Raw genomic sequence first — 23,917 nt, 5'->3', positions numbered from 1 at the left:
ACCAGCTATCATCAACAAGAGTTGTTGTTTAAAATGGATTTTCCAGCAGTATAAACTATATTTTTTATAGGTCTTGTTGGTCCATTTTCCTGAATTAATTTTCTTGTCGAACAATTTATAGCCTCATTTGCTAATATAGGCTACTCAAAGGTCGTTTGTGTTGTAAATTGCAAGGAAAGAAACGGAAGTACGTAAACACTGTCGTTTACATTAAACAAGCCCAAAGAGTCCAAAGCAAGCACGAAAGAGTTGCCAACCACTAGATGTCGACATCGATTACTAATAGTTTACAATCCTCCATCCACCGGTGCACAAACGCAATAAAAACGTCCAACATTTTATGTACTGTTTAATGCATAAATTAATTGTATATTTGTTAAAGGTTTATTGATTTTGATGCCAACGGTAAATACATTTTGTTTTGTTTACAAATAATCATATACACATATTGCTGTTCCTTGTCATCCCTAGCATTCTCCTTTCTTTATTAACCATTGCGGGAACACAGAAATACAGACAAAATTAATTGATCACAGCTCTTCAGTGCAATTTTATCAATATATATTTCCCTTTCTGTAATGGCAGATCTTGTCTAGAAGTATGGCTTTGAAAAACAGCAGGAGATTTTGAGGCTACCTGGTGAAAATGACACGATAATCTGAAATATGTTGGCTAACTTCATTACAGGAGCAATTAGGCTTAATTAAATAATTTTATAAACCATCATTTGGGGAGGGAGATAATTCTACTTAAAAAACACTGAACAAGATTTTTGCATGTAAGCATATTATGTTAATATACAAAGTAGTACAGTATAAATGCATATAATAAATCCTAATTCTTAATTAAGTCATTTTAAATAATGAAATAAAACAACTGTTTTCCATTAAGACAAATCTGTCTGATCAATATACACTGTCATTGAAACAATACTTTCATTTACTGGCATATCAGAACTAGTTTGAATTACATTTGAATAATGTAATGTAATTAGGCACTAAATAGATGTTTATACTATGAAATACCTTTATCGTTTAATAACAGTGGATAAATAGAAATGAAACCTTTATATCATTTTCTTGTTTAAAGAATCTATTCTAAAGAACTGAGCTAAGAATCCTTACATTGTCTTCAAAATCCATGTCAAGCAGCAACAACAGAATAACAGTATGATATATTATCATATAGCCAAACGACACTTGCTTTTTTCCGTGGAGTGAGTCTTTTCTCTTTGGCTTCAGTCCCGCTGCTCTGTATCAAACAAACATAATGTTTTGGGCCAACAGTGTGACATTTTGGTTTTCCACTATATATTAGGGGCACTTAATATGATCTCATCTGCGTCCCATCCACCTGACACCTGGGACATGCATATTCATTGAACGATACTGAATAGAATTTAGGTTGTTTTCCACTGCTGGAGAGAACATGATGCTTGCGACAGTCAGATGCATAGATGGACACAGACACACCAATTCATGATCTACTTATATCCAGCATGTTTAACTGATCTAAATGTGCACTGCTTCTCCGACAGGGTTTTGAACAGGCACATAGGCACACAGAGGTTCATGGTTATGACAGTGACGGGGGAAAACCTGAATGAGAAGGTATATTTGATATTTTTGTCCCTCACAAGTGATCCATTTTTCCTTTGCAACAACAGACAACCGCTGTGATTGTCAACCCTATAAAAACGGCTGAATCCCATGACTCCTGTCTGAAAACAAGCCTGTCACGCTTTCTCTTTTTCTTAAAGGGATGAAGTTTACAGACACTAATTAAATTAGCCAGTGGCTTCCATCAGGTAGCGTTGTCTGAATGACATGCTAACTGTTTTGGGACAAAGTCTTCTCTTTAGGGCTCGAAGGCTCCAGAGGAGTGCTGTGACTGGTTGGAGCAAGACAGATGGATTTGGATGCCTTCTTCTCTTTGCTCCACTTTGTGACTGGATATTTTACATTTTTAAGACATTTACATTTAAATCCTGAATAAGAGGGTATGTTTGATATTTTTGCACCTCACAAGTGATTCATTTCTTCTTTGCAAAAACAGACAGCAGCCATGATTGTCCTCCCTATTAAACCTGCTGAATCCCATGAGTTCATGGGTAACCCAGTCTGAAAACAAGGCTGTCACGCTCTACCATTCTCTTTTTCTTAAAGGGACGAAGGTTACAGACTCTTAGTGTTTTCAATCAGGTGGGGTTGTCTGAATGGCAAGCTAACTGGTATAGGACAGAAGGCTCGATGGCCCCAGAAGCGTGCTGTGACTGGCTGGAGCAAGACGATTGCTTTGCGATTGGATCTATACATTTACACGACAGTAAAGGGAAAAACCTGAACAAGAAGCTATGGTGGATATTTTTTTTAACCTCACAAGTGATTCATTTCTCCTCTGCAACAACAGACCACTGCTGTGAGTGTCAACCCTATAAAACCTTCTGAATCCCATGACTTCATGGATAACCCAGTCTGAATACAAGTCTGTCACGCTTTCTCTTTTTCTTAAAGGGACCAGCATCTAATCAAATTAGACAGTGGCTTCAATCAGGTAGGGTTGTTCGAATGACACGCTAACTGGTCTGGGACAGAGTCTTCTCTTAAAGGCTCGATGGCTCCAGAAGAGTGCTGTGAGTGGCTGGAGCAGGACAGATGGGAAGACTGGCTTTGTAAGTCCTCTTCGCCCTCTGCTTTGGACGGCCTTTTCTCTCTGCTCCGCTTTGCAACTGGATCTTTTACCAGCCGCTGATCCTCCAAGGTCCACATACTGTCGTCTTCGTCCTCCTTGCCCTGCACCTCCCTGTCAAAGTCCAGCAACTCCTCCATCATGTCCTCGATCTCCATCTCACCGTCAATCTCTTCTTCTACCTCAGATCTGAGTTCTCCCATACTCTCAGTCCTGTTTGTATCATCTGCGTCGTCCTCATCCACTCGGCCCTCCGGCTCGCTGGCCTGGCTCTCGCCAAACTCAAGGATGGTGGGAAGGTTGCCCTGTTTGGGGCAGCGCTTACGCAGGCTCACCAGAAATGGTTGTGGGAGGGAGAAGATGTCCACGTTGTTCCCCAGGTCGATCCAGGTGACGCTGGGGAAACTGTCTGGGTCTTTCAGTGTGTCTGTGAGCTCTTTGAGCACGGCACGGGTCAGCCTGTTGCCATTGAGGGCCAGAGTCTCAAGGCGGGGAAGAGACGCCAGCGTAGGGAGGAGCAGAAGGAAGGCATCGTCTGTGAGCTCGGTGAAGCCCAGCTCTATGCTGCCGATGCGGGACGCATGGTGATGCAGGTAGGCACAGAGACGCTCCATGTCTTTCACTCCAAGAGGGATGCCAGACAGATCTAATGTCCCACCGGAGGGAGGGTTCGAAAGAACTGATTTCAGACTGAGAAAGAGAAAAACAAGCAGATAGAGAGTAAGAATGTGTGTGGAGGTGGGGGAATTAACTTTTTATTGAATTTTATAAATCGGAACCAGTGGAGAGAAAATATGAACCTTATTAAATATTAACCAAAGGAAAGAAAATTTTAAGAATTTGAAAATTCCTAGCAGTTCACTAATAAAACTAGGACACATTTGCTGGTAATTTCATTAGGAACTGAAACATAATGTGGCAAAAATTATATAATCTGGCCCTGAGCTGATAATTATTAAAAAGAATACATGAAAGAATAATTAAAAAAAAAAAAAAAAAAAAATATATATATATATATATATATATATATATATATATATATATATATATATAATACAGATAATATTCTAATTAAAATAATGCAAAATACAGTTTATTTTTACAAACATTATTATGGCAAGAATATTTATGGCCATTGGCAGGTGTAGCACCAACTTAGTATTATGTAGACCCTACATATAAACAGCAGCTCTGCTCACATATTTAAACAGCCTACGCTGTCTGACATAAGAACTTTTAGTGTGGACATTTCCTGTGGCAACAAAATACGTTGTATAAAATGTATTATCATTATTAAAATTCCCATCCATCATACTAATGTGGTACTAGATTTCTACAAATGGAAGTACTTGAAATTGCAACAGTAATTGTAACAGTCATTAGTGCCTAAAGAAGAAATGTAGGACAGGAACAAACTAAATTATCCAGCCCTATACAAAAAGAGCACAAAGGAACTGAGGAACCAAATTGTATAATAATAATAATAAAAGAATAGTCTATGCAGCTTAATGTATTGAAACCCGTACCAGCTTTAACATTTTATTAAAACTCAGAGACTATCAAAGACTCAGGATATCGTCTTATTGAGGGAAATTGAGACCTGATTGAAAGGATTCATTTTCTGTAAATGCATTACAGATTCAAAACAGCCCCTAGAAATATGAACAGCATAGAATTTAAGAGTTAATTTAATCACGATGTCAGTTGTTATTGTCAAATATGTATTAAGAACCTACGAGAGATAGATAAATGGGGTGATAGTGGGGAACAGAAGATAAAGGCAGGAAGAGAAGCTGATTTATTAAGTAAAATAGAACAAATGCATTGCTTTGACCGCTGCACATGCAGCTGACTCATAATAAGCTCAGTGTGCCACCACAGCTTGCCAGTGAGCGAGTGAAGAGAACGAGTGAAAGCGAGAAAAGACACGACAAGAATACTAATACATAATGTGGCCATCGCTAATTCACACCAGGACATGCATATATCTTATTGAACTGGCATTTGAGGAAGAGAGAGGAATAATAACCATCCTGATTTGACATGCTATGCTCATTCTGAATGATATATTTCCTGCCCCGCTCTGATCCTGTCACTGACCTAGCAAATAAAACAGCAGCAAAGTCAAGGAAATGGCTAAACCAGAACAGGATATCAACTCTCCTGATATTACTGGCCAAGATCCCGAATCCCACGCTCTTTAAGAGAAAAGGCCTTTCCCTCTCTCAGCAATCTCACCCTGAATGCATCTGACCCACTTACATTCTCTCCTCTGCATTTGATCATTTCCAAATGTTCTCATTAACGATGGAGGGATGTTAAGCAGAAATATTAAAACTATCTTTAAGCAAAATGGTATCTGCCACGTGACTTTAGAGAACATTGTACAAAACATCTGTTACACTGTTCTTAGGTTTTTATACAAATCTCTCAAATGCCAAAATTGCTTAAATAACTCTCCGATTTGAGGAATCACTGGTTGCATATGATCTTAGAGTCACCCAAGTAATCACTTTATTGTTTTTCATATGTAATATATGACACCAAAGCAGCTTTTGACTGCTTAGAAAACAGGAAAGGACATACAAGGCTGTGTGTAATCAGAGATGTAGCAATCTACTTAATGCTTCATTTACTTAATGTAGCTTTTTAATTGATCTGAAATTTAAATCGTCTTTCGATAACAATAATGCAGCACAATGCAACAAAGAGAACGATGGGCAACTCAATAATTTTCAATTTCTGCAGCAATTTCTGCACTTGCATTTTTTCACACAAGAATAATTATCGATCTGGCAGCAGGTGTGCTGCATCGTCTTTCCTGTGGATGTAAATAAAATCAGATTATTACTTTAGCCACGTGTGATAGATCGGAACAAAGGTTTGAATTAAGACAATAAGGTTGAAGTTCCTCATTCTCAGCTTTACAGAAATAAACCCTTTCAATTACAATCAAACTGAAGAGCAGCAGGTGGGTGGGAGGTGTCAGAGATGCGCCATACTGTTTTGCATTGTCACAGTTCATTCACATTCTGTCATAGAGGAAAAGAAAGGAAGAGAAAGGAAAACTCAAACACCCAACCCCGAAAATCAGCTTTATGAGTCTTCTATTGAACATAAAGAGCGGTATAAGAAAAAGAATGACTTCAAATCCATAATTTACATTGCTGGAATATCTCTGTTCGATTTTTCATAAAGAAATTAATACTTTTATTTAGGGATGCATTAAACAAATATGACATTACAAAGCAATTCTATTTCAAATAAATGCTGAATAAATATTAAGCATCGCAACTGTTTTTAAAATAATAAGACGAAATGTTTCTTGAGCAGCAAATGAACATATCAGAATGATTTCTGAAGGATCATGTGACACTGAAGACTTGAGTAATGATGCTGAAAATTCAGCTTGAATAAATGACATGTTCATATATTTAAATAGAATAATAATATTTCACACTGTATTTTTAATCAAATAAACACTGCCTTTGGTGAGCATAAGAGACATCTTTCAAACATATAAAAAAATGTGAATGTAGGTCATTAAAAATGGCCTAAGACCCTCCGATGATATTTTGAAGACTCTTGGATAATAAGTGTGGTAATTATGACCAATTATGTGCCGAGTCTATCATTATACTGCTCTGTTCTCCAACACACTGGTGAAAGGTCATCACTGACTATCAGTGCAAAATGAAGGATTATCATCACTGAAATAAATCCTGAAATAAACCCTCTTTTGCAGTGGATGCTAGGATGACTGAATGTGTGCACTAACAATTCATTTCTAGTTAAAATGTTGCTTAGTATTATGAACAACACATTCTGTCATTTAAAATAGCGCAAGCACTTTCCTTGAATGCACTACACTTTGGTGTCCCATTATTATATTATATCTTTGTATCCTAATCATACAAAATGTCATGATTTTGACATAATCTGTTAAATTCAGTTCATTGTAATAAAAACTGTTTTTATTATGTAATTATTTTTTTTTTTGTAAATACTACATGCATATGTACCATAAAACTGTGACCAATGTGACCCTGGACCACAAAACCAGTCTTAAGTCGCTGGGGTATATTTGTAGCAATAGCTAAAAATATATGGTATGGGTCAAAATTATCAATTTTTCTTTTATGCCAAAAATCATTAGGACATTAAGTAAAGATCATGTTCCATGAAGATATTTTGTTAATTTCTTACAGTAAATATATCAAAACGTAATTTTTGATTAGTAATATGCATTGCTAAGAACTTCATTTGGACAACTTTAAAGGTGATTTTCTCAATATTTAGATTTTTTTGCACCCTCAGATTCCAGATTTTCAAATAGTTTTATCTCTGCCAAATATTGTCCGATCCTAACAAACCATACATCACTGGAAAGCTTATTGATTCAGCTTTCAGATGATGTATAAATCTCAATTTCGAAAAATTGACACTTAAGGCTGGTTTTGTGGTCCAGGGTCACAAATAAGAAATAACATGGATCTTTTTACAGTATAATAGAAAGATAAGTAATCTCAATCCAATCCACTTTCTCAGTGTTTATAAATATTTTTTACACTTGAAAAAATGGCAAATGTAATATAAAACCACTAATATTTAGCTGACTCTCTGAGATTTATGAGCAACATTTTTTTATGACGTTCAGGCCCACTTTGGTATACTATTCATGGAAAGTGCCAGCAGCTTTGTTTAAGCTCTCCATGTAATAACTTTATGTGAATTTTAAACATTAAGTTCAAGCATTTTCTTTTGTCAAACAGCTCTTTTACTCAGCCTTTCAGGCATCAATGACTCTGACATGACAGCTGTCTGGACGGCTATGCAAATCAATACAAAAGCATCAATGTAAAGATACCACTAACTGGAGGCAGGTTGCCATGTGCCAAATGAAACGTCAAAGTCACTGTTTGAATAAAGACAGGCAGGGAATGAAATTGAAAAAGAGCTTATTGCAACTTCATCATCATGCCACATTCAGAACCTGCTGTTTCTGCTCTCAGGCAGTAAAGAGCGTGAGCAGAAGAGGACAAGACGACAAGAGAGAAAGAGGCATGAAACGAGAGCTTAAGCCACTGAAAGTCTAGCAAAAGACAGAACTGTGAGGTAATCTGTCGAGGAGAGGCGGCATTAGAACGACTCAAGAGATCATATGAGGAGAAAATAGAGGGATGAAAAATAGGAGGGAAAATTTAGAAGGCAGAAAGAATTCAGCAGACATGCCTGAGAGATGACAGTATGATTTCACAACAGCCCTTATTCCACACCCTCTTCTACTCCTGTTTTACATTCTCAAATCCCTTTTCCGTTTAACACAACTCTATTTTTCCTCTCCCCTCAAATACCAGGCTGTTTGCTATTAATGTGGGTGTTATGGAGGCAGATTATATGCTAAAGCTAGATAAAACACTGTCGCCTCTGGACATGATGATCCAGAAAGCTCCGTCTTCACTGGCTCCTGACAGCCGTGGGCTGCTCGTTATGGAGTAAAGGGTCTCCACTGGACTGCAGACGCTTCGCCACATGCAGACCAGACGAGGGCAATGCGTTTCACATTTCAGTTCATGAATCAATAGAGGTCATGTAGTAGGTCTATGGCATATCAGATTCCACTTAACCGGTTTTGTTTCTAAACAAATACTCCTAACAATATTTTTAGTTCACGCAACTGCATAATACAGCTTTCAGACATCTATTGTTCCATTTGCATTTAACAATTTTACAGTCGACTTATATATTATATTGAGTGAGGGTGGGTGATACTGTTGGCACTGTAACAGTGCAAGTTTATGCAAATGAGCAAGATTAAAAAATCCTGAACAAATGGAAACATTCAGGTCTACATCTGATTTAGACTTCTGTGCTAAACTCTTGATGTATACAGCTGTGCTAATAAATAAACTTTATCGTATATAAATACAGTACGTATTTACACTGAAGTTAAACGCATGTTATTGGATGAACTAACAGATCCAGAGCAGATGTATAATTTCCTCTGGTTATATGTAGAATCGCAAATCAGATTTAGTGTAAATATTTGCATGGAGGCACATAGATTAAAACTGCATTGCATTAAACTGTAATGCATTGCTTGCATAAACACACACGTACCCGCAGCCCAACATCTGTTACGTGTGAATTCTCTCAGAGAAAATGGGACACCTGTCTGAGAGTCTGTCTCTCTCTGACCGGAGGAGGAGGTTAAGGTCATGTTAGCACTTAGCCATTACTAGTGCAGAGAGGGAGGAATCATTAAAGGAGAGAGAAAGAGAAGGGCAACTGAAGGAGAAGTATGAAAATAAAAAACGAATTTAAAATATGAATTATTATAATACCATACTTAATAATGAAATGACACTACTGAATTTTATTTTTTCCCAGAGGAAAATATACCTGAAGGACGTTCTTTCAAACCTCACATTTAATATACACTCTTAAAAATAAAGATTCTTTAGTGATATTTTTAGTTCCATGAAAAAAAACCTTCAACCTTCAATGGAACCTTTTTCAATTGCACCAAAAGTTCTTTCTAGTGAAGCAATTCTCTAGGATCATTAAAATGTTCTTAACACTAAGAAAAAATGGTTCTTGTAAGAACTCTTCACTAAAAGGTTCTTTTGGGGGGCTCAAAATGGTTCTTCTCTAGCATCACTGTGAAAACTCCCTTTTGGAACCTTTTTCTTTCTCGAAAAAAACAAAACAAAAATGAGACTTGTATGAATTAGAAATGTTTTAGTAGTTCATAAAAAACAAAAACAACTTGGCAAAAAATGTGACATTGCTGAGAAACACATCTGAGAAACAGGAGACTTAAAGGGATTTTGTCATTTCTTTTCATCATAGGAGATTTTACAGTATGTCTTCCATACAATGACAATGAACAGTGGCCTTGCATTGTTAAGCTCCAAAAACAGGAAACATAATAAAAACATCATAAAAGTAATCATCTATATTACTTGTTTGCTATATTACAACAGCTATGTTTGACAAACAGACCAATTTTGTTGTCCACTGAAAGTCTAGACTTGAAAATCTGCAGTGGTCACCATTCACTTTCATTGTATAGAAACGAGCAGCTTGCTTATTCTGCTACTCTTGTTGTAATCCATACAAAATCAGATTTTAAAAAGATTTTAAGAAAATAGTGACATAATTTTCATTTTAGTTAAGCTTGATTTTCTGGCCTTTTTGCACCTTCAGGCTATGCAATTATTTGAACTTCTATTTCCCCTGGACAGTCCCATTATCACATCAGTAAGCTCATAGTTCATGCAGAACAAACAAAGACGCTTGAGGAAGTTCAAACAGAGAATAAGGAGACCCTTAGAGGCACACATGTATCGACAACACACCCAAGGAGAGGTGAGAACGCTGTCTGAGAAACACTTCCCTTTTTAAACCCCAACAGCTGCATTCACATCTGCAACACCACACCACAGTACACAAGCGTAACAAATAAAGAGCCGTGTGTGGTGTGACTCAGACAAACAGCAGTGCTCCATCAACAAAAAGCACCCGGTGAGGATTAGACAACACAACCGGAGCAGATAAAAAGAAGAAGGTATCGAATCCGCAGAACACATGCCTTCACATTCCAGCTTAACCACAGCAGCTGATGCAGTAAATGAACTGCGGTAGGGGACTTCAGCTGTTTTATCCCTGCACACATGAGTTAGGGAACAGAATAAAGGTGTCAGCTAATCTAAAGTGTATCCATTGACACAGGAAATAAATACAGCCTAGTATTTCCTCATTTACACATTACACAGTCTGTGTTTTGACTATATTAATGGCAATTGGAAAAGAGCCACATAAGTATGAGTCTACACCACAGAACCATGTGTTAGCAAAAAACCACACGGCACACAGTGGGAGGCTGCTCTTTCATTCACTGACTCACTCTGCAGAATAAACACAGCTCTTATCATCAATGGACGGAGAGGAAACCGCTGAAAGCCCCGTTGAGGAGCCAATTCACAGGTGATGAGATTTGGATGGTATACGCAGCTGTTCTGGAGATATAATACGAGATATTGTGTATTAAAACAATTTGGGGATATCAGAACCGTAGGGCCCAATCCTCAAATGAAACGCTCCATTAGCCGTGCGGTTTTTAAAGCGTAATTAATCCCTAAGTGCTGACGAATCAGTACACGGACAAACAACTGGCAAAGCGATGATTCATTTTGACTGCGTGCTCTGCAAAGTCGGAAAGCCTTTTATTTTAAAACCAACTAATCACTTTAATTAATGAACAAATTGAGGCACTTGTGAGCCACTAGGCTGCAGTATGTGGGCTGAAGGATACAGGCATCAACATAATTTATAATGTAGCGTTTTCATGTGAAATGAAAGAAATTATGTGGCAGGAGAGACCTAGACATCAGAGGGAAAATAAGAAAAGAAACAAAAAGAGAAAAAAAGAAAAGGAACCCGAAAAAGAATGGAAAGAGACAAATATTGACATAAATGCCCATACAGATTTTGCTAATAAATCACTGAATCCATGTGATTGATTCATTGAAAAGAATCAATTAAAAAGGATAATTCACAAATTGTACATTAATATGGCTTGCATGCAAGGTTTGCCGTACAGAAGAGCTATATGTAGGCAAACAAATATTTGAGAATGTACTGTATATTGAACAAATATTCATAACAGAAGTTCATTACTTTTCAAATATTATCATTAATCTGAAATTAAATATTTTAGATAGTATATATTAAGGAATTATAAGATAATATAGCATGTATTCAGCAAACAGTTCAAAGGTTTTGGGGTCAGTAAGTTTTTATTTTATTTACAGAAATGAATATGCAAAGATGCATTCATTTGATAAGAAGTGACAGTTGAGACATTTATAATGTCACAAAAGATTTCTATTTAATATAAATGCTGTTCACTCAAAAAATTTTATTCATCAAAGAATCCTGAAAAAATGGTTTCCACTAAAATATTAAGAAGCACAACTGTTTTCAGTGTTAATAATAATAATAAATGTTTCTTGTTTACCAAATCAGCATATTTCAATGATTTCTGAAGACTGACTGAAAGTAAAACTGGAGTAATGGCTGCTGTAAATTCAGCTTTTCATCACAGGAATAAATTACATTTTAAAAGGTTTTTTAATTTTAATAATATTTCACAATATTACGGTTTTTGTATTCTTTTTATTCATTCATTGATTAATTAATTCATTTTTTGATCAAATACATGCAGCCTTTGTGAGCATAAGAAATCATGAAACTTACTGACCCCAAACTTTTGGTGTGTGTGATAACTAGAAAAATGTATATTGACTATAGCATTACCCACTTTTAATATTTCAACTAAATTTCAAATATTAATTTTCATAACTGTGGGAACCCTGAGAAGAGAGACAAGTCAGGACAAAATAAAAATAAAAGCGCTTAACTGAGATGTAAAAAAAAAAAAAAAAACCTTATTGTACTGAGGAAAGTAAGGCAGCATATGCCCTCACTGCCTAAATCTGAGACCCCCTCTCTGCTGCTCAGCTCTGCTTTCTCACCAGGCCTGTGGCTTCCTCTTCAGCAGCCCCTGCCGTCTCCACTGGGAGTGTGGGCTCAGGTGGTAGGTCAGCTGACGGCACACCTTCTCCATGGAACCCAAGCTATCTCCCTCCTGACAAAGACAGAGAGAGAGACCATATCAATCAAGCTGTAACACACAGCAGGTCAAAGGGAACTGGCAGAAGATCAGGGTATCTGAGCCCTCAAGGTTAAAATACTAATTTCTTTGACATTTATGATGACAGAGGAGCAAAGCTATATAGACATGTCACAAACACAGTCTGCCTCTATCATTAGGTCATCTGAGGTTAGTGAGTGTGTATGCATGTGATTTGGTAAAATGCATTCGCATGTAATGGATTAGCGACAAATTGATGTATTGTATGGCCATCTCTGGAAAGCTTTACTATTTTAACTCACATTCATCAGTGCCTAAAGCAATCCAATTTGCAGAGAGACACGAACACTCATACACACACTGCCTCGAGTAACTGCCACACTCCTCTCGACAGAAACTATTTCTGCCAATGTTTAACACATAAATTACCAAAAAAAGAAAAGCGCTGCATATTCCTGCAGGGCTTCCAATAATTAAATGTAGGGATGCACTGATATTACAATTCTGGATGATAACAAATATGTGGCTAATAAATATTAAAATTCTATACTATTTTGTGAATTCAGGATTAATTAGAAAATGGATATTCATTTTGAGATTTGGTAAAGATTACATTTAATGTTGATGATTATTTATAAAAAACTACAGTATATGAATTCAAAGATGACTGCAGTGATAATCTAAATTTTAAAATAATTAAATATCTAATACCTGTTAGACTGTTAACTAAAACGTTACAAATTATTTTTGTTTACAGAAATGAAACAGAAATAAAATGTAAATGTTAATTGGAAAAACAAACTTAAAATGCAGTTAAAGCTTGGCAGCTAACTGAGATAAAATTAGTTTCAACTAGAGCAATAACATGACTAAAACTAAAACTGAAACTAGAGAAGTATATGTATATATATATATATATATATATATAAAAGAATAAAAATGACATAAGACATACAACAATGTTGCGTTGTGGGCGTCCCAAGTTCAAATCCGGATCGAGCACCTTTCCTGATCCCACCCCCCTCTTTCTCTCCCACTTTGCTTCATGTCTATTCTACACTATTCTATCTTTATAAAATATTTTAAAAACATTTATTCAAAATATTAAAATACTTAAATAGTATAAAATAACAGAGCATATATCAATTCATTATTATGAACTGTGAAATCCTGCTTATGAGATTTTTTTTTATTGTCCATTAACAGTAAATTTGTCTTGTCACGTTAATCACAAGTGAAATGCACAGAGGTTTATTACTGGCATTACACTGATTTGCTTCAGGTAATAATGAGGTTCAGTGCACTTGAGTGAATGAGAGGGCACAACTCATACATGACTAGATTACCAATTACTTGTAGTTTCAAGTACTAACACTTGTCTCATCTGTGTCTCCAACTAAGAACCTACAAAAATGTCTCAACATGCAGAGTCGGCTATAAAATTCACAGGATCAGGACCACATTTTTATAGGTCTTACCCTGGGCCAAATGACATTTGTTTTTATCAGGAATCCAAGCTAATAGTAACATAGCATTTCATCAAGGACACATTGTCTGTGCTCAGGTGTCTGTATCCGCACTGGAAACATCAATATGTAAATCAATCCGGCCATCACATCTCCCTGCTGCACCAGGCCTTGACCTCTGCAGGGGATCAGAGATATAACTATGTCTGTGGATATTGAGATGTCTATAAAACACACCCTGTGTTAGTAAAGCCTAGTGGCTGCTGACGGTGAGATTAACAGTGCCACATGGCTGGTCAGCTCTAGTGCGCATCCCCCTGCAGACAGACAGTGGGTCCCCTGGCAAAGTAATCATACACCCAGTGGGCTCTGACAACTCTGAGAGTGTAACAGACAGCCCAGCTTTCCTTTCGTCACATCACTGAACTCGTCTCTACTTTGTCTCCCTCCACTGCTACTTACAATAACATCACTTAGAGAAAATGTCACCTTACGCTCTTGTGTGAACTTTCACTCTCCCCACTTTCAGTTGACATTTCATTATGTCTGCTTAGTTAAAGTTATTGCATATGCATGTTTATAAGGCTGGTTCTCTCTTTTTTTTAATAATAATACGCTGGTCATGGACAGGCCATCTGTTAAGGGTGTTTCCCTGCCTGTTGCCTGAGATGCTGGGATAGGCTCCAACCCTCTCATATGGTTTGAAAAATGGATGGAGGTCCAGGTCATATTTCACCATAAAATCAAAAGAAAGTAAAAAAAATAAGCGATAAGTAAATAAATGATACATTTTTGTGTAAAAATGTTTTGTGTAACATTTTAGAATAGGGAACACATATTCACTATTAACTAAGAGATTTCCCTCAGTAAACTTCTCTACAAAATTCTCTACAATACATAATATATAATAACCTTCATAAATTCTCAATTTATTTCCTATTACGTTAATGAGAATACTTTTTTTTGCATTCTGACAACGAGTACTGACAGAGGAAGTGTGCTTAATTTACATAAAAATAACAACACAACACAAAAAATCTTAATGGTCCTAGAAACAGACTTCATTTACTTTAAGCAAAATATAATTTCTTATTTCTTTCTTTTGATTTTGGGGTGAAATAAAACCATTTTCTTGACAGATTTCATGAGACTTACACAACCACATTTTGTTAGAGAAGATGTGATGAGCTCAGTGTAAAGAAAACAATCGGCAGCATCCTTGTTGTTTTGGTGGAGGTCAGGTGTTTGTGTATCTCTCTATAGGAGCTGAGCAGGGTGTTACTGGTGTGATATAGTGCCTGACTTGCTTCATTAAGTGCAGCAGCGGCAGCAGTCTTGAAAGAGGGCTGACTGGTCTTTAGTGTGTGTGACTCATCCGCGAATACACCTCCCTCTGCCTCTACCCTCTCCGCTCTCTTCATCTCTGCTTCTGCCTCAGACAGAGACTCACACATGCTTAAGCAACTGGGTTTCATCCTAATGCTCACTGCACTGGAATGGTACAGTTTCATTATGCACGTCTATCTGCTGTGCCGTCCAGGCAGTGCTATAAGGTACTTTTCATTAAATATTAACGTAACACAACATAGGAGAAATTTACAGAAATAGAACAGAAATGGGAAACAGAAGTGTGTGTGCGTGTGCATGTCACGAATCATAGAAGCACTATACCGTCTTTGGGCAGTGAATATATTTGGCCAGGCTTATAATGAGGTCATGGGTAATGGGATCCACCAGGTTGCGGAAACTGGCATAGCGGTAGAGAACATCGTCCAGAGAGGTTGACTCCATTCCCAGATCCTGGAAAAAATACACAATACAGGGAGGTCAAGAGAATGAGTACTACAGACTATAGCAGCAGATCATACTTAAAGGAATAGTTCACCCAAAAATGAAAATTACTCACCCTCAGACCATCCAAGATGTAGATGAGATTGTTTGTTCATCAGAACACATTTGGAGAAATTTAGCATCACATAAGTTGCTCACCAGTGGATTCTTTGTAGTGAATGGGTGCCGTCAGAATGAGAGTCCAAACAGCTGATAAAAACATCACAATAATCCACAAGTAATCCACACTTAAAGTCTTGGGAAGTGAAAAGCTGCATGTTTGTAATAAACAAATTCATCATGAAGACTTTTTAACTTTAAACTGTTGCTTCTGGCCAAAAAATAAAATAAAATCCACAATCCATAATAACGCTTCCCCCCGTGAAAAAGTACATCCCCTGTCCTCTCACATCCATTAATGAAGTTAACTGATAACTGAGTCATGTGGATTACTTGTGGATTTCTGTGATATTTTTATCAGCTGTTTGGACTCTCATTCTGATGGCACCCATTCACTGCAAAGGATCCATTGATTCAATTTCTCCAAATCTGTTCTGATGAAGAAACAAACTCATGTACATCTTTGGATTTCCTGTGTGTGAGTACATTCTCAGCAAAATTTCATTTTTAGGTGAACTTTACCTTTATAGCTTATTTCCTTATTTTTACATTTTTAATGTCATCTACGAAGCTTTTTATTTGTAATAAATAATTTCTCACATAAATGTAAATGTGCATGTAACATTTATATACACCTCCCAAAGATGATGTTCAGTGTTCCTGAAATCATTTAAATGAAATGTCAAAATGTGGGCCTAGAAAGTGAATGTCTCGGTTACGTATGTAACCCTCGTTCCCTGAAGGAGGGAACGGAGACGTTATGTCATAGTGACTGACGTAAATGGGATCATGTCCGAGAGCCCAATCACCTTCAAGTGTTAACAAAACAAGCCAATGACAGTTGGCATGCGTGCTTTGCCATATCAGCTCTCCTTTTATACCCGCACTGTGAGGCGGGGTGCGCGTGGCAAAGCACGCACATCAGTTTTTCACTGAGGAGCCGAGACTGTGTGCCCCGGCCCTACAGCGGTGGTACAGCAACTGTGGCGATAGGACGTAACGTCTCCATTCCCTCCTTCAGGGAACGAGGGTTACATACGTAACCGAGACGTTCCCTTTCAGTCAGTCACGTTCGACGTTACGTCATAGTGACTGACATAAATGGGATCCCTATGAAAACCCCACTATTGCTGACCCCCTTTCCAGTGCCCTGCGGAAGCTGGCAAGTCCCCCCACACCAGTTGGGAAGGAAGATAGGACAGGGCTTAGGCAGAGATGAGAGCCACTGCTGTTCTGTACAGTGGGTATGAATAACACTGGGAAAGCGTACCCAAGTAGGGGAACGCTACGGAAGCCACATCCTGCATAAAGGAGGTACCATGTGGAGATTACACATATGGACTGGCCTAGAGCAGTACTACATATGGAAGTCTCTGAGTTAGACTCAGCCAGCCTACCGTGGAAGAATACACATGTGGGATCACCCGAAGGGGAATCACTACACACGGGCACCTAGCCCAGCACAAGGGCTGACCTTGGGCAAACACACGAGTGCTGGACCTGGCATCTGGCGCTCCGCCACGCCTGACTGCCGAGGGTGCGGCAGGAACTTCAACAGGGTTCGCCAAGGGGAACTGAACTGAGAAGCAGTAAAAGCGCATCCGATCTGTAGAGGGGAATGGCGCAACAAGCGTGATCGACACCGAGCGGGTCTGGTGTTACTGGCCACCTGAGGCGAGTACACGGGAAGACACAGGCTCTACACGGAGATTATAGAATCTCGCAAACATGTTAGGTGTCGCCCAGCCGGCAGCTCTACAGATTTCTTCTATCGAGCCCAAAAAGAAGCAACGGCTCTCGTAGAGTGTGCTCTTACTCCGAGGCGGCACGGCAAGTGCTGGGCCTGGTAAGCTAGGACTATAGCCTCCACTATCCAGTGGGCAAGTCTTTGTTTGGAGACAGCCTTTCCCTTCTGCTGTCCTCCGAAGCAGACAAAGAGCTAGTCTGAGATCCTGAAGCTCTGCGTGCGGTCCACGTAAACACGCAAGGCGCGGACGGGACAGAGCAGAGCAATGGCTGGGTCTGCCTCCTCCCGGGGCAGCGCTTGCAAGTCCACCACCTGATCCCTAAAGGGCGTGGTGGGAACTTTGGGCACATATCTGGGCCGGGGTGTCAGGACAACGTGAGAGTTACCCGGTCCGAATTGTAGGCACGAATCGTCGCCCGAAAATGCCCGCAGGTCCCCTACCCTCTTGACCGAAGCCAATGCAATGAGGATCACTGTCTTTAACGACTGAAACTTAAGCTCTACTGACTGCAGACGCTCACATGGCTCCCCAGCCCAAGGCAGAGGCATCTGTTGATACAACAACATGCCAGGATACTTGCATTAGGGGAACTCCCGCCTGAAGAAAAGCAAAGTCCGACCTCCTGATGCACCTCCAGAACTGGAGGTGGATGCCGGCGATTGGTCTGCGCCCACAGAAACCAATCGCCCAGCCTCGAATGTTCGGGAGAAGGAGGAGGCCTCCAGTGCAGCCCGACGCTCTCTTGGCGGCTCGGGAAAGCGTAGCAGTCAGCTCTAGATCTGACTCGGGCAATGCCACTCTTCCTGACGGAGGCAGCACAACCGAATCGTCATCTCTAGAGCCTAGCTCGCCCTCCGATGCAGCGATTGACATCCTGTCATCCGCTGGCGCTCTGAACGAGATGCTGGGCCCCGCCCTGTCCGAGGATCCCGCGAGCTCGTCTGGAAACACCAGATGGTGCGATGTGCTGGATGCACTCGACGGGGAAGCTCTCACCGTGATCCTCAGATCACCCTGACCATGAGCCGAAGTAGCCCTCTGCTGCTGAGAGACGAAGGAACTAGAGCGGAGCATGGCAAGTGTGATATCTCCTCGTTTGATGAGAATGAGAACATGACTCATCCACGAGCACTGCTGATAGCCCAAGCACGAGACACAGCGATCGTGACCGTCAGATGAAGCCAGGAAACGACCACATCCAGAAACGCACAAGCGAGAAGCCATCTTTAAAAAGACGCCCGTCACTCGTGGAGCTCTTTTAGATATTGCTCTTTCAGAAAAACACTCTTTTAGAGAAGCGCTGAAGCACCCTGGGGAGGTCACGGCGAGACCACAGAATGGGAAGCTGCAGCACGCGGAAGAGAAGCAGCACTGGACGGCAACTCCCGATTTCGCGCCGTAACACCAACACTAGAGGCTGTCTCGTAGACACTCGCGGAGATTCAGTCTTGCTAGAAGGCTCGGCTCCGAAGTGAAAAGCTGATGTGCGTCTGCACGCGCTCTCCTTTTATACCCGCGCTGCGGGGCGGGGTGCGTGTGTCAAAGCACGCACACCAACTGTCATTGGCTTGTTTTGTTAACACTCGAAGGTGATTGGGCTCTCGGGCGAGATCCCATTTACATCAGTCACTATGACATAACGTCGAACGTGACTGACTGAAACGGAACAGACTTTGTTGTCAGCACAGAAAAATAGAAAACAAATCCTTTGACTGTGTAAAACAAGCTAAACTGATGGGAAAGGTAATCTACATTATCGAATCTGTAAAGCAAAAGGGCAGGCAAGGGGATCAGCAATTTAAAAAATTGCAAATGTGTGTGGGGCTGAGGGCTCTACAGCCAGAGCTAAATAATCAACAGCGAACCAACGATGGGTGGGTGTGAATGAAACAAATTGTCATTAGTATGACAAAGTGAATAAGGTTAGTCTTTGTTAAGGAAAAAGGCTGAATAATTTTAAAGTCACTATAAACTTACTACTGAATTGCTCTCCCTAAGCATAAGCCTTGGTTTATCATTATCATCCCTCTATGAAGCAGAATCTTGATTAATCGATTTCCATTTAATCAAAGGCCCATCCATTTTCATGGTTTCCGGGCAACAAGGTGCACTTGGTAACCACTGGACAAGAGATGCTGTCCTTTGACTCTCTTGCTCATTATGTGCTTTAACCCCCATTGCAGAATACACTGCAAATGCATTTCAGTAAAAATCTCAGATTTACTTGGGGTAAAAATCTGCCCCTTGTGAAAAATAAGTACACTTTTAGTGTACTTCAAATCGTAAAGGTATATTTTTTAAAGAAACTGTACTTGGAAATAATGTAATATTAATCAAATAAAAAGCCACTTAAGTGTACTTAAAGAGGGAACAATTTCATGTTTCTTAACACACTTTTAAAGTGCACTTTGTAATGATCTGTGATTAAAAGCTGTAAAGTGCATTTTAAATCATTACATTTTTAAAGAAGTACACTTATTTTGATGTGTTGAAAAACATAATATAGCACATGTAAAGAACTTGATTATAATTTTGAATATAACTAAGTGTGTTATTTGATATTACATTTAAAGTTTATATAATTTAAATGTATGAAATTGCAAATTTACCATATAGTAAGGTGTACTAATTTACTATCAAGCATTATGGTAAACTAAAGAGTGGGTCTAAAAAACATAAGTTATTGATGAATTGCATTCAATATACATTTAAACTATAATACATGTTCATTTGATTGTAAATAACATGCTATAAATAAAAGTGTCCAAAAACATTACATTCGTTTGCACTTAAGTATCTTCTTTTAAAGTATATTATTTCCATAAGTCTACTTCTTTTTCACAATGTCCTTTTGAGAACAAATCCTGCAGTTTATTCCGCAGCCACCTGTTGCTTCGTCACTGCCCAACAATTAATTTAATACTACCTATGGAGGATTAGAAAATGAAATCCCCATTAACTCTGTCTTTGATCCCTGCTGTACATATGCAGAAAATCCTCAACAGAAGCAAAGTGCAGCAGACCTGCTAAAATGACCTTCCAGTCCATAAGATGATCATTTCTCTTGAGGAAAGCTGGATCAAAAACTAGTAATGGGGCAAGAGTTCTGGCCGCATATACCCATCAAAGTCACTAGCTATCTGAGACAGCCATTCGATATAAAGCAGAGCATTGCACTTACTGACAGCATCCATAATCATTACCCAAAGTAAACAGTTGGTGTTTATGCAGTGCAGTATTACTCTTCGACCAGCTTGAGCTGTGTCTGTTCTCACAGGTTCACAGGACTGTAAAACGGGCATCTGTCTCCATAGCACTGAATTCTGTGAAATGCAGAATCTATAGAGCTGGCAAACTATTGCAGGAGTCTTGCTGTATCTCAGATATGTCTGTATCAGCACTGACAGTAATGATGCATTTTGGAGGAAGAGTTTGTGTCTTTCAACAGCTTTCAAAATAACACCAACCCAGTATAGGACTGACGTTTTGGCACAATTGCAACATATGATACTCTCTGCTGTAAAGCAAAGTGGGGTTTCTGCATGGGGCACAGATTACAAATCAGGCCAATGAGTCCAATGCTTTGGGGCCTCTGTTTACCAGCTGAGAGACCCACGGTGGCCTGACATATTATACAAAAACAACAACAACAACAACAAAAAATGCTATATAATTTCTTATATTTGTGATGTGATGCCATTTGGACATTACATCTCACTACTGTGACCACAGGGAACCTCCAAAAAAGACTGGTGCCCCAGAGCTTTGCAGGACAATATTTGCCTCAATAAAAGCTCTTCAAGTGCTGTTTATGAAATTGAGGAAAATTTGACAGGTACACAAATGGATAACAGATGACATTCAAGTTGTGGTGGACAATAACTCATCAGAGAGAACTCTGTCAACTTATTACCTCTATTTGAGTTTTAACCTAACCTTTACAAGAATCATGGAGTGGTATTTGTACCTGGCGGAGAGTCTTCAGCATCTCTGTCGCCTCATCGTGTTTCCCCTGCTTTGCCATTAGCATCATCTCTTGTATCATCCCGATGCGCCGCTGGTAGGGAGGAGGAGCCCCACTGCTCCTCAGTTTGTCTCCTGACCTCAACATTATAGAAGTAAGGATGTCTCCTCGCTCTTTCGTGGGGGTCCGTTTCCATCCTGTGCTCTGAGGGCTCGCTCCTGCCTCCTGTCCCGCGGCCTTCGTTTGCTTCGCTCCCATGTTTGGTTATAGAGTCTCACCCTTGAAAAGGGCCTCCAGACTGGGCATACTTTCAAAATGAATTCACATTTAACTATTAAAAGTCCTTTAATTGTAATGTAATTTTGTAAGAAACAAATGAAAATAAGAAATAAGCCTCAGCGTTCCTATAAAGTTTATTGGAGAACAGTGTTTTAAAAGTCCTTATGCTCACCTTACACCTGTCATCTCTCACCTGACAGAGAAAATATACTTACATTAAGATGTGAATTTAATCGAATTTTTTCACAAAGTGCTCATTCACAGGGTGTGAAATATGAGGGAGGTTTGGGGGGCGGGGGGATGTACGACCCCCTAATTAAGGCATGAATCCCCCCAAATTAAAGTTGGGGCTCTTAGAAATTTATTTTTACATAATCATTTATATGTTTCAACAGCGTTCGAATAACGATTCAGTAACCACAAAATTTACGTACGCGAACAGAAATCGCTTCTGCGTAGGTAACCATAGAAACAGCTGCTCATGGACGTTTGTATCTGGCGGTGCATCAATAAAACATTGTACTGTCGTTATTTATCACATTACCATGTATATAGGCTACACATAACAAATATCTCACAAAATTTTTTTTGTTTTGTTTAAAACGTCTTGACGGTTAACCGCACAAGGAGCGCAAAACGACCGTTTGGGTTCCGCGATACTAAGCGATTATGCTCATAAAATTACTTAAAAAGTTGACTCCACTGCGTACATTTCTCATCCAATTTACCACCAAAACTGTAGTTTGCAAAGCATAACGTTGAACTTTTATATTATTCACAGCTGACTCGTGTAACGTCAGTTGTTTACTCTTTAGAATCCTCCGTTTTCACGCGCAAAATTATGTTGGAATTTTATAAGGCGGCAAAACATCGAAAACACTGCGTGTTACATTCCAAACTTCTTGTATTTCAGTCCAATTAGGTCATAATTACTATATCCTGCCAAAACACCAGTAATCCTCGATTCCCTCAGGTAGGGAATAGATCTGATGATGTCTGCTGCATGACCGCAAATTAAAGAAGAGCAGTCCCGCAAACCTCCAGAAACTGCCACAGTCCGGTTCAACAGAATTCTAGCACGATCTTACGGCAGGATGATTCGTTTCCCGCCCGTATTAATATTTCAATCGTTGTTTGTACGTGTTAACAACGCAGTTCCTCCGCAGTCTCTCAAAGGCACACGATGTAGGTTTCAGTGTGAGTTCAGCCGACGGCGAGCAGTACTGCTGTGAACAAGGGCATGTAAATATTTACGTCGTCAGTCACTGTTTTCCTCCGCGCACAAGTCATTCCAGTATTTTCTTCTACGCAGCCCGCAGAAATATCACTGTTCTCTGCTGAACTGTACCATGTCGAATTAATCCCCGCTTTGATATGACCTCTCCCCAGGTGTGTCCCGTCTGAGGCTAGGGTGTGTTCAGAGGAGAGCGACTGAACGGTCTCTCATCACTCAGATGGAGCGGAGAGGCGCTGGGTCTGGACACAGGCTGTGTGGGAGGGGTGGAGCGGTCTGCAACATCCTCCACTTGTGTTTCAATCTATAGTCGAGAATGCACCACTGCCTTACAGTTAACCAAGTGGAGCAGACGGTCGTTATTGGGACTGCTCCAGTTCTGCACTATAGGAGGCATTTGAGTACTTTAAAGGAAATGAAGGAATCATTCACTCGTATGGGCAATCCCATATCCCCGTATATGCGTAGTCATAGATTCTCCTCAAGTTATTTTTTATCGATGACTTGTGCGCTACGGTAATAGTTGGCCTTTCTTTGCTGACATCTGGTGTTTAACACATGGCATGTCATGTGCTGCAATTATTATTATTATTTTAATCTATTTATTTTTTGTTCTTAGACCGAAAATTTGGAATTGAAAAAAGTAAAACTCTTAAAGCAACAGTTCACTCAAATTGAAAATCTGCTGACAGTGTATTCACGATCAAGCCATTTAAGATGTAGATGAGTTTGTTTCTTCATCAGAACAGATTTGGTGAAATTTTTACATCACTTGCTCACCAGTGGATCCTTTGCAGTGAATGGGTGCCGTGAGAATGAGGGTCCAAACATCTGATGAAAATGTCACAATAATCCACATGGCTCCAGTTTATCAATTTACATCTTGTGAAGCGAAAAGCTGCATGTTTGTAAGAAACAAATCCATCACAA

General features: G+C 39.4%; 1 protein-coding gene across 1 annotated transcript; it reads right to left on the bottom strand.

The window, feature by feature from the left end:
* Window positions 1-353: 353 nt before the first annotated feature.
* Window positions 354-23,394, bottom strand: lrrc75a (leucine rich repeat containing 75A). The gene is made up of 4 exons (XM_058745615.1): window positions 21,478-23,394; window positions 15,484-15,612; window positions 12,228-12,340; window positions 354-3,378 (listed from the first exon to the last, which is right to left on the bottom strand). The coding sequence occupies exons 1-4, from the start codon at window positions 21,730-21,732 to the stop codon at window positions 2,550-2,552; spliced, it is 1,326 nt and encodes a 441-aa protein (XP_058601598.1). The 5' UTR covers window positions 21,733-23,394; the 3' UTR covers window positions 354-2,549.
* Between the last annotated feature and the right edge of the window lie 523 nt (window positions 23,395-23,917).

Source organism: Onychostoma macrolepis, chromosome 15 (genome assembly GCF_012432095.1).
Source record: "Onychostoma macrolepis isolate SWU-2019 chromosome 15, ASM1243209v1, whole genome shotgun sequence".
In the NCBI taxonomy this organism is placed as follows: domain Eukaryota; kingdom Metazoa; phylum Chordata; class Actinopteri; order Cypriniformes; family Cyprinidae; genus Onychostoma; species Onychostoma macrolepis.
The sequence above is the reverse complement of the archived record's forward strand: the minus strand, read 5'-3'. Positions and strand labels throughout refer to the sequence as shown.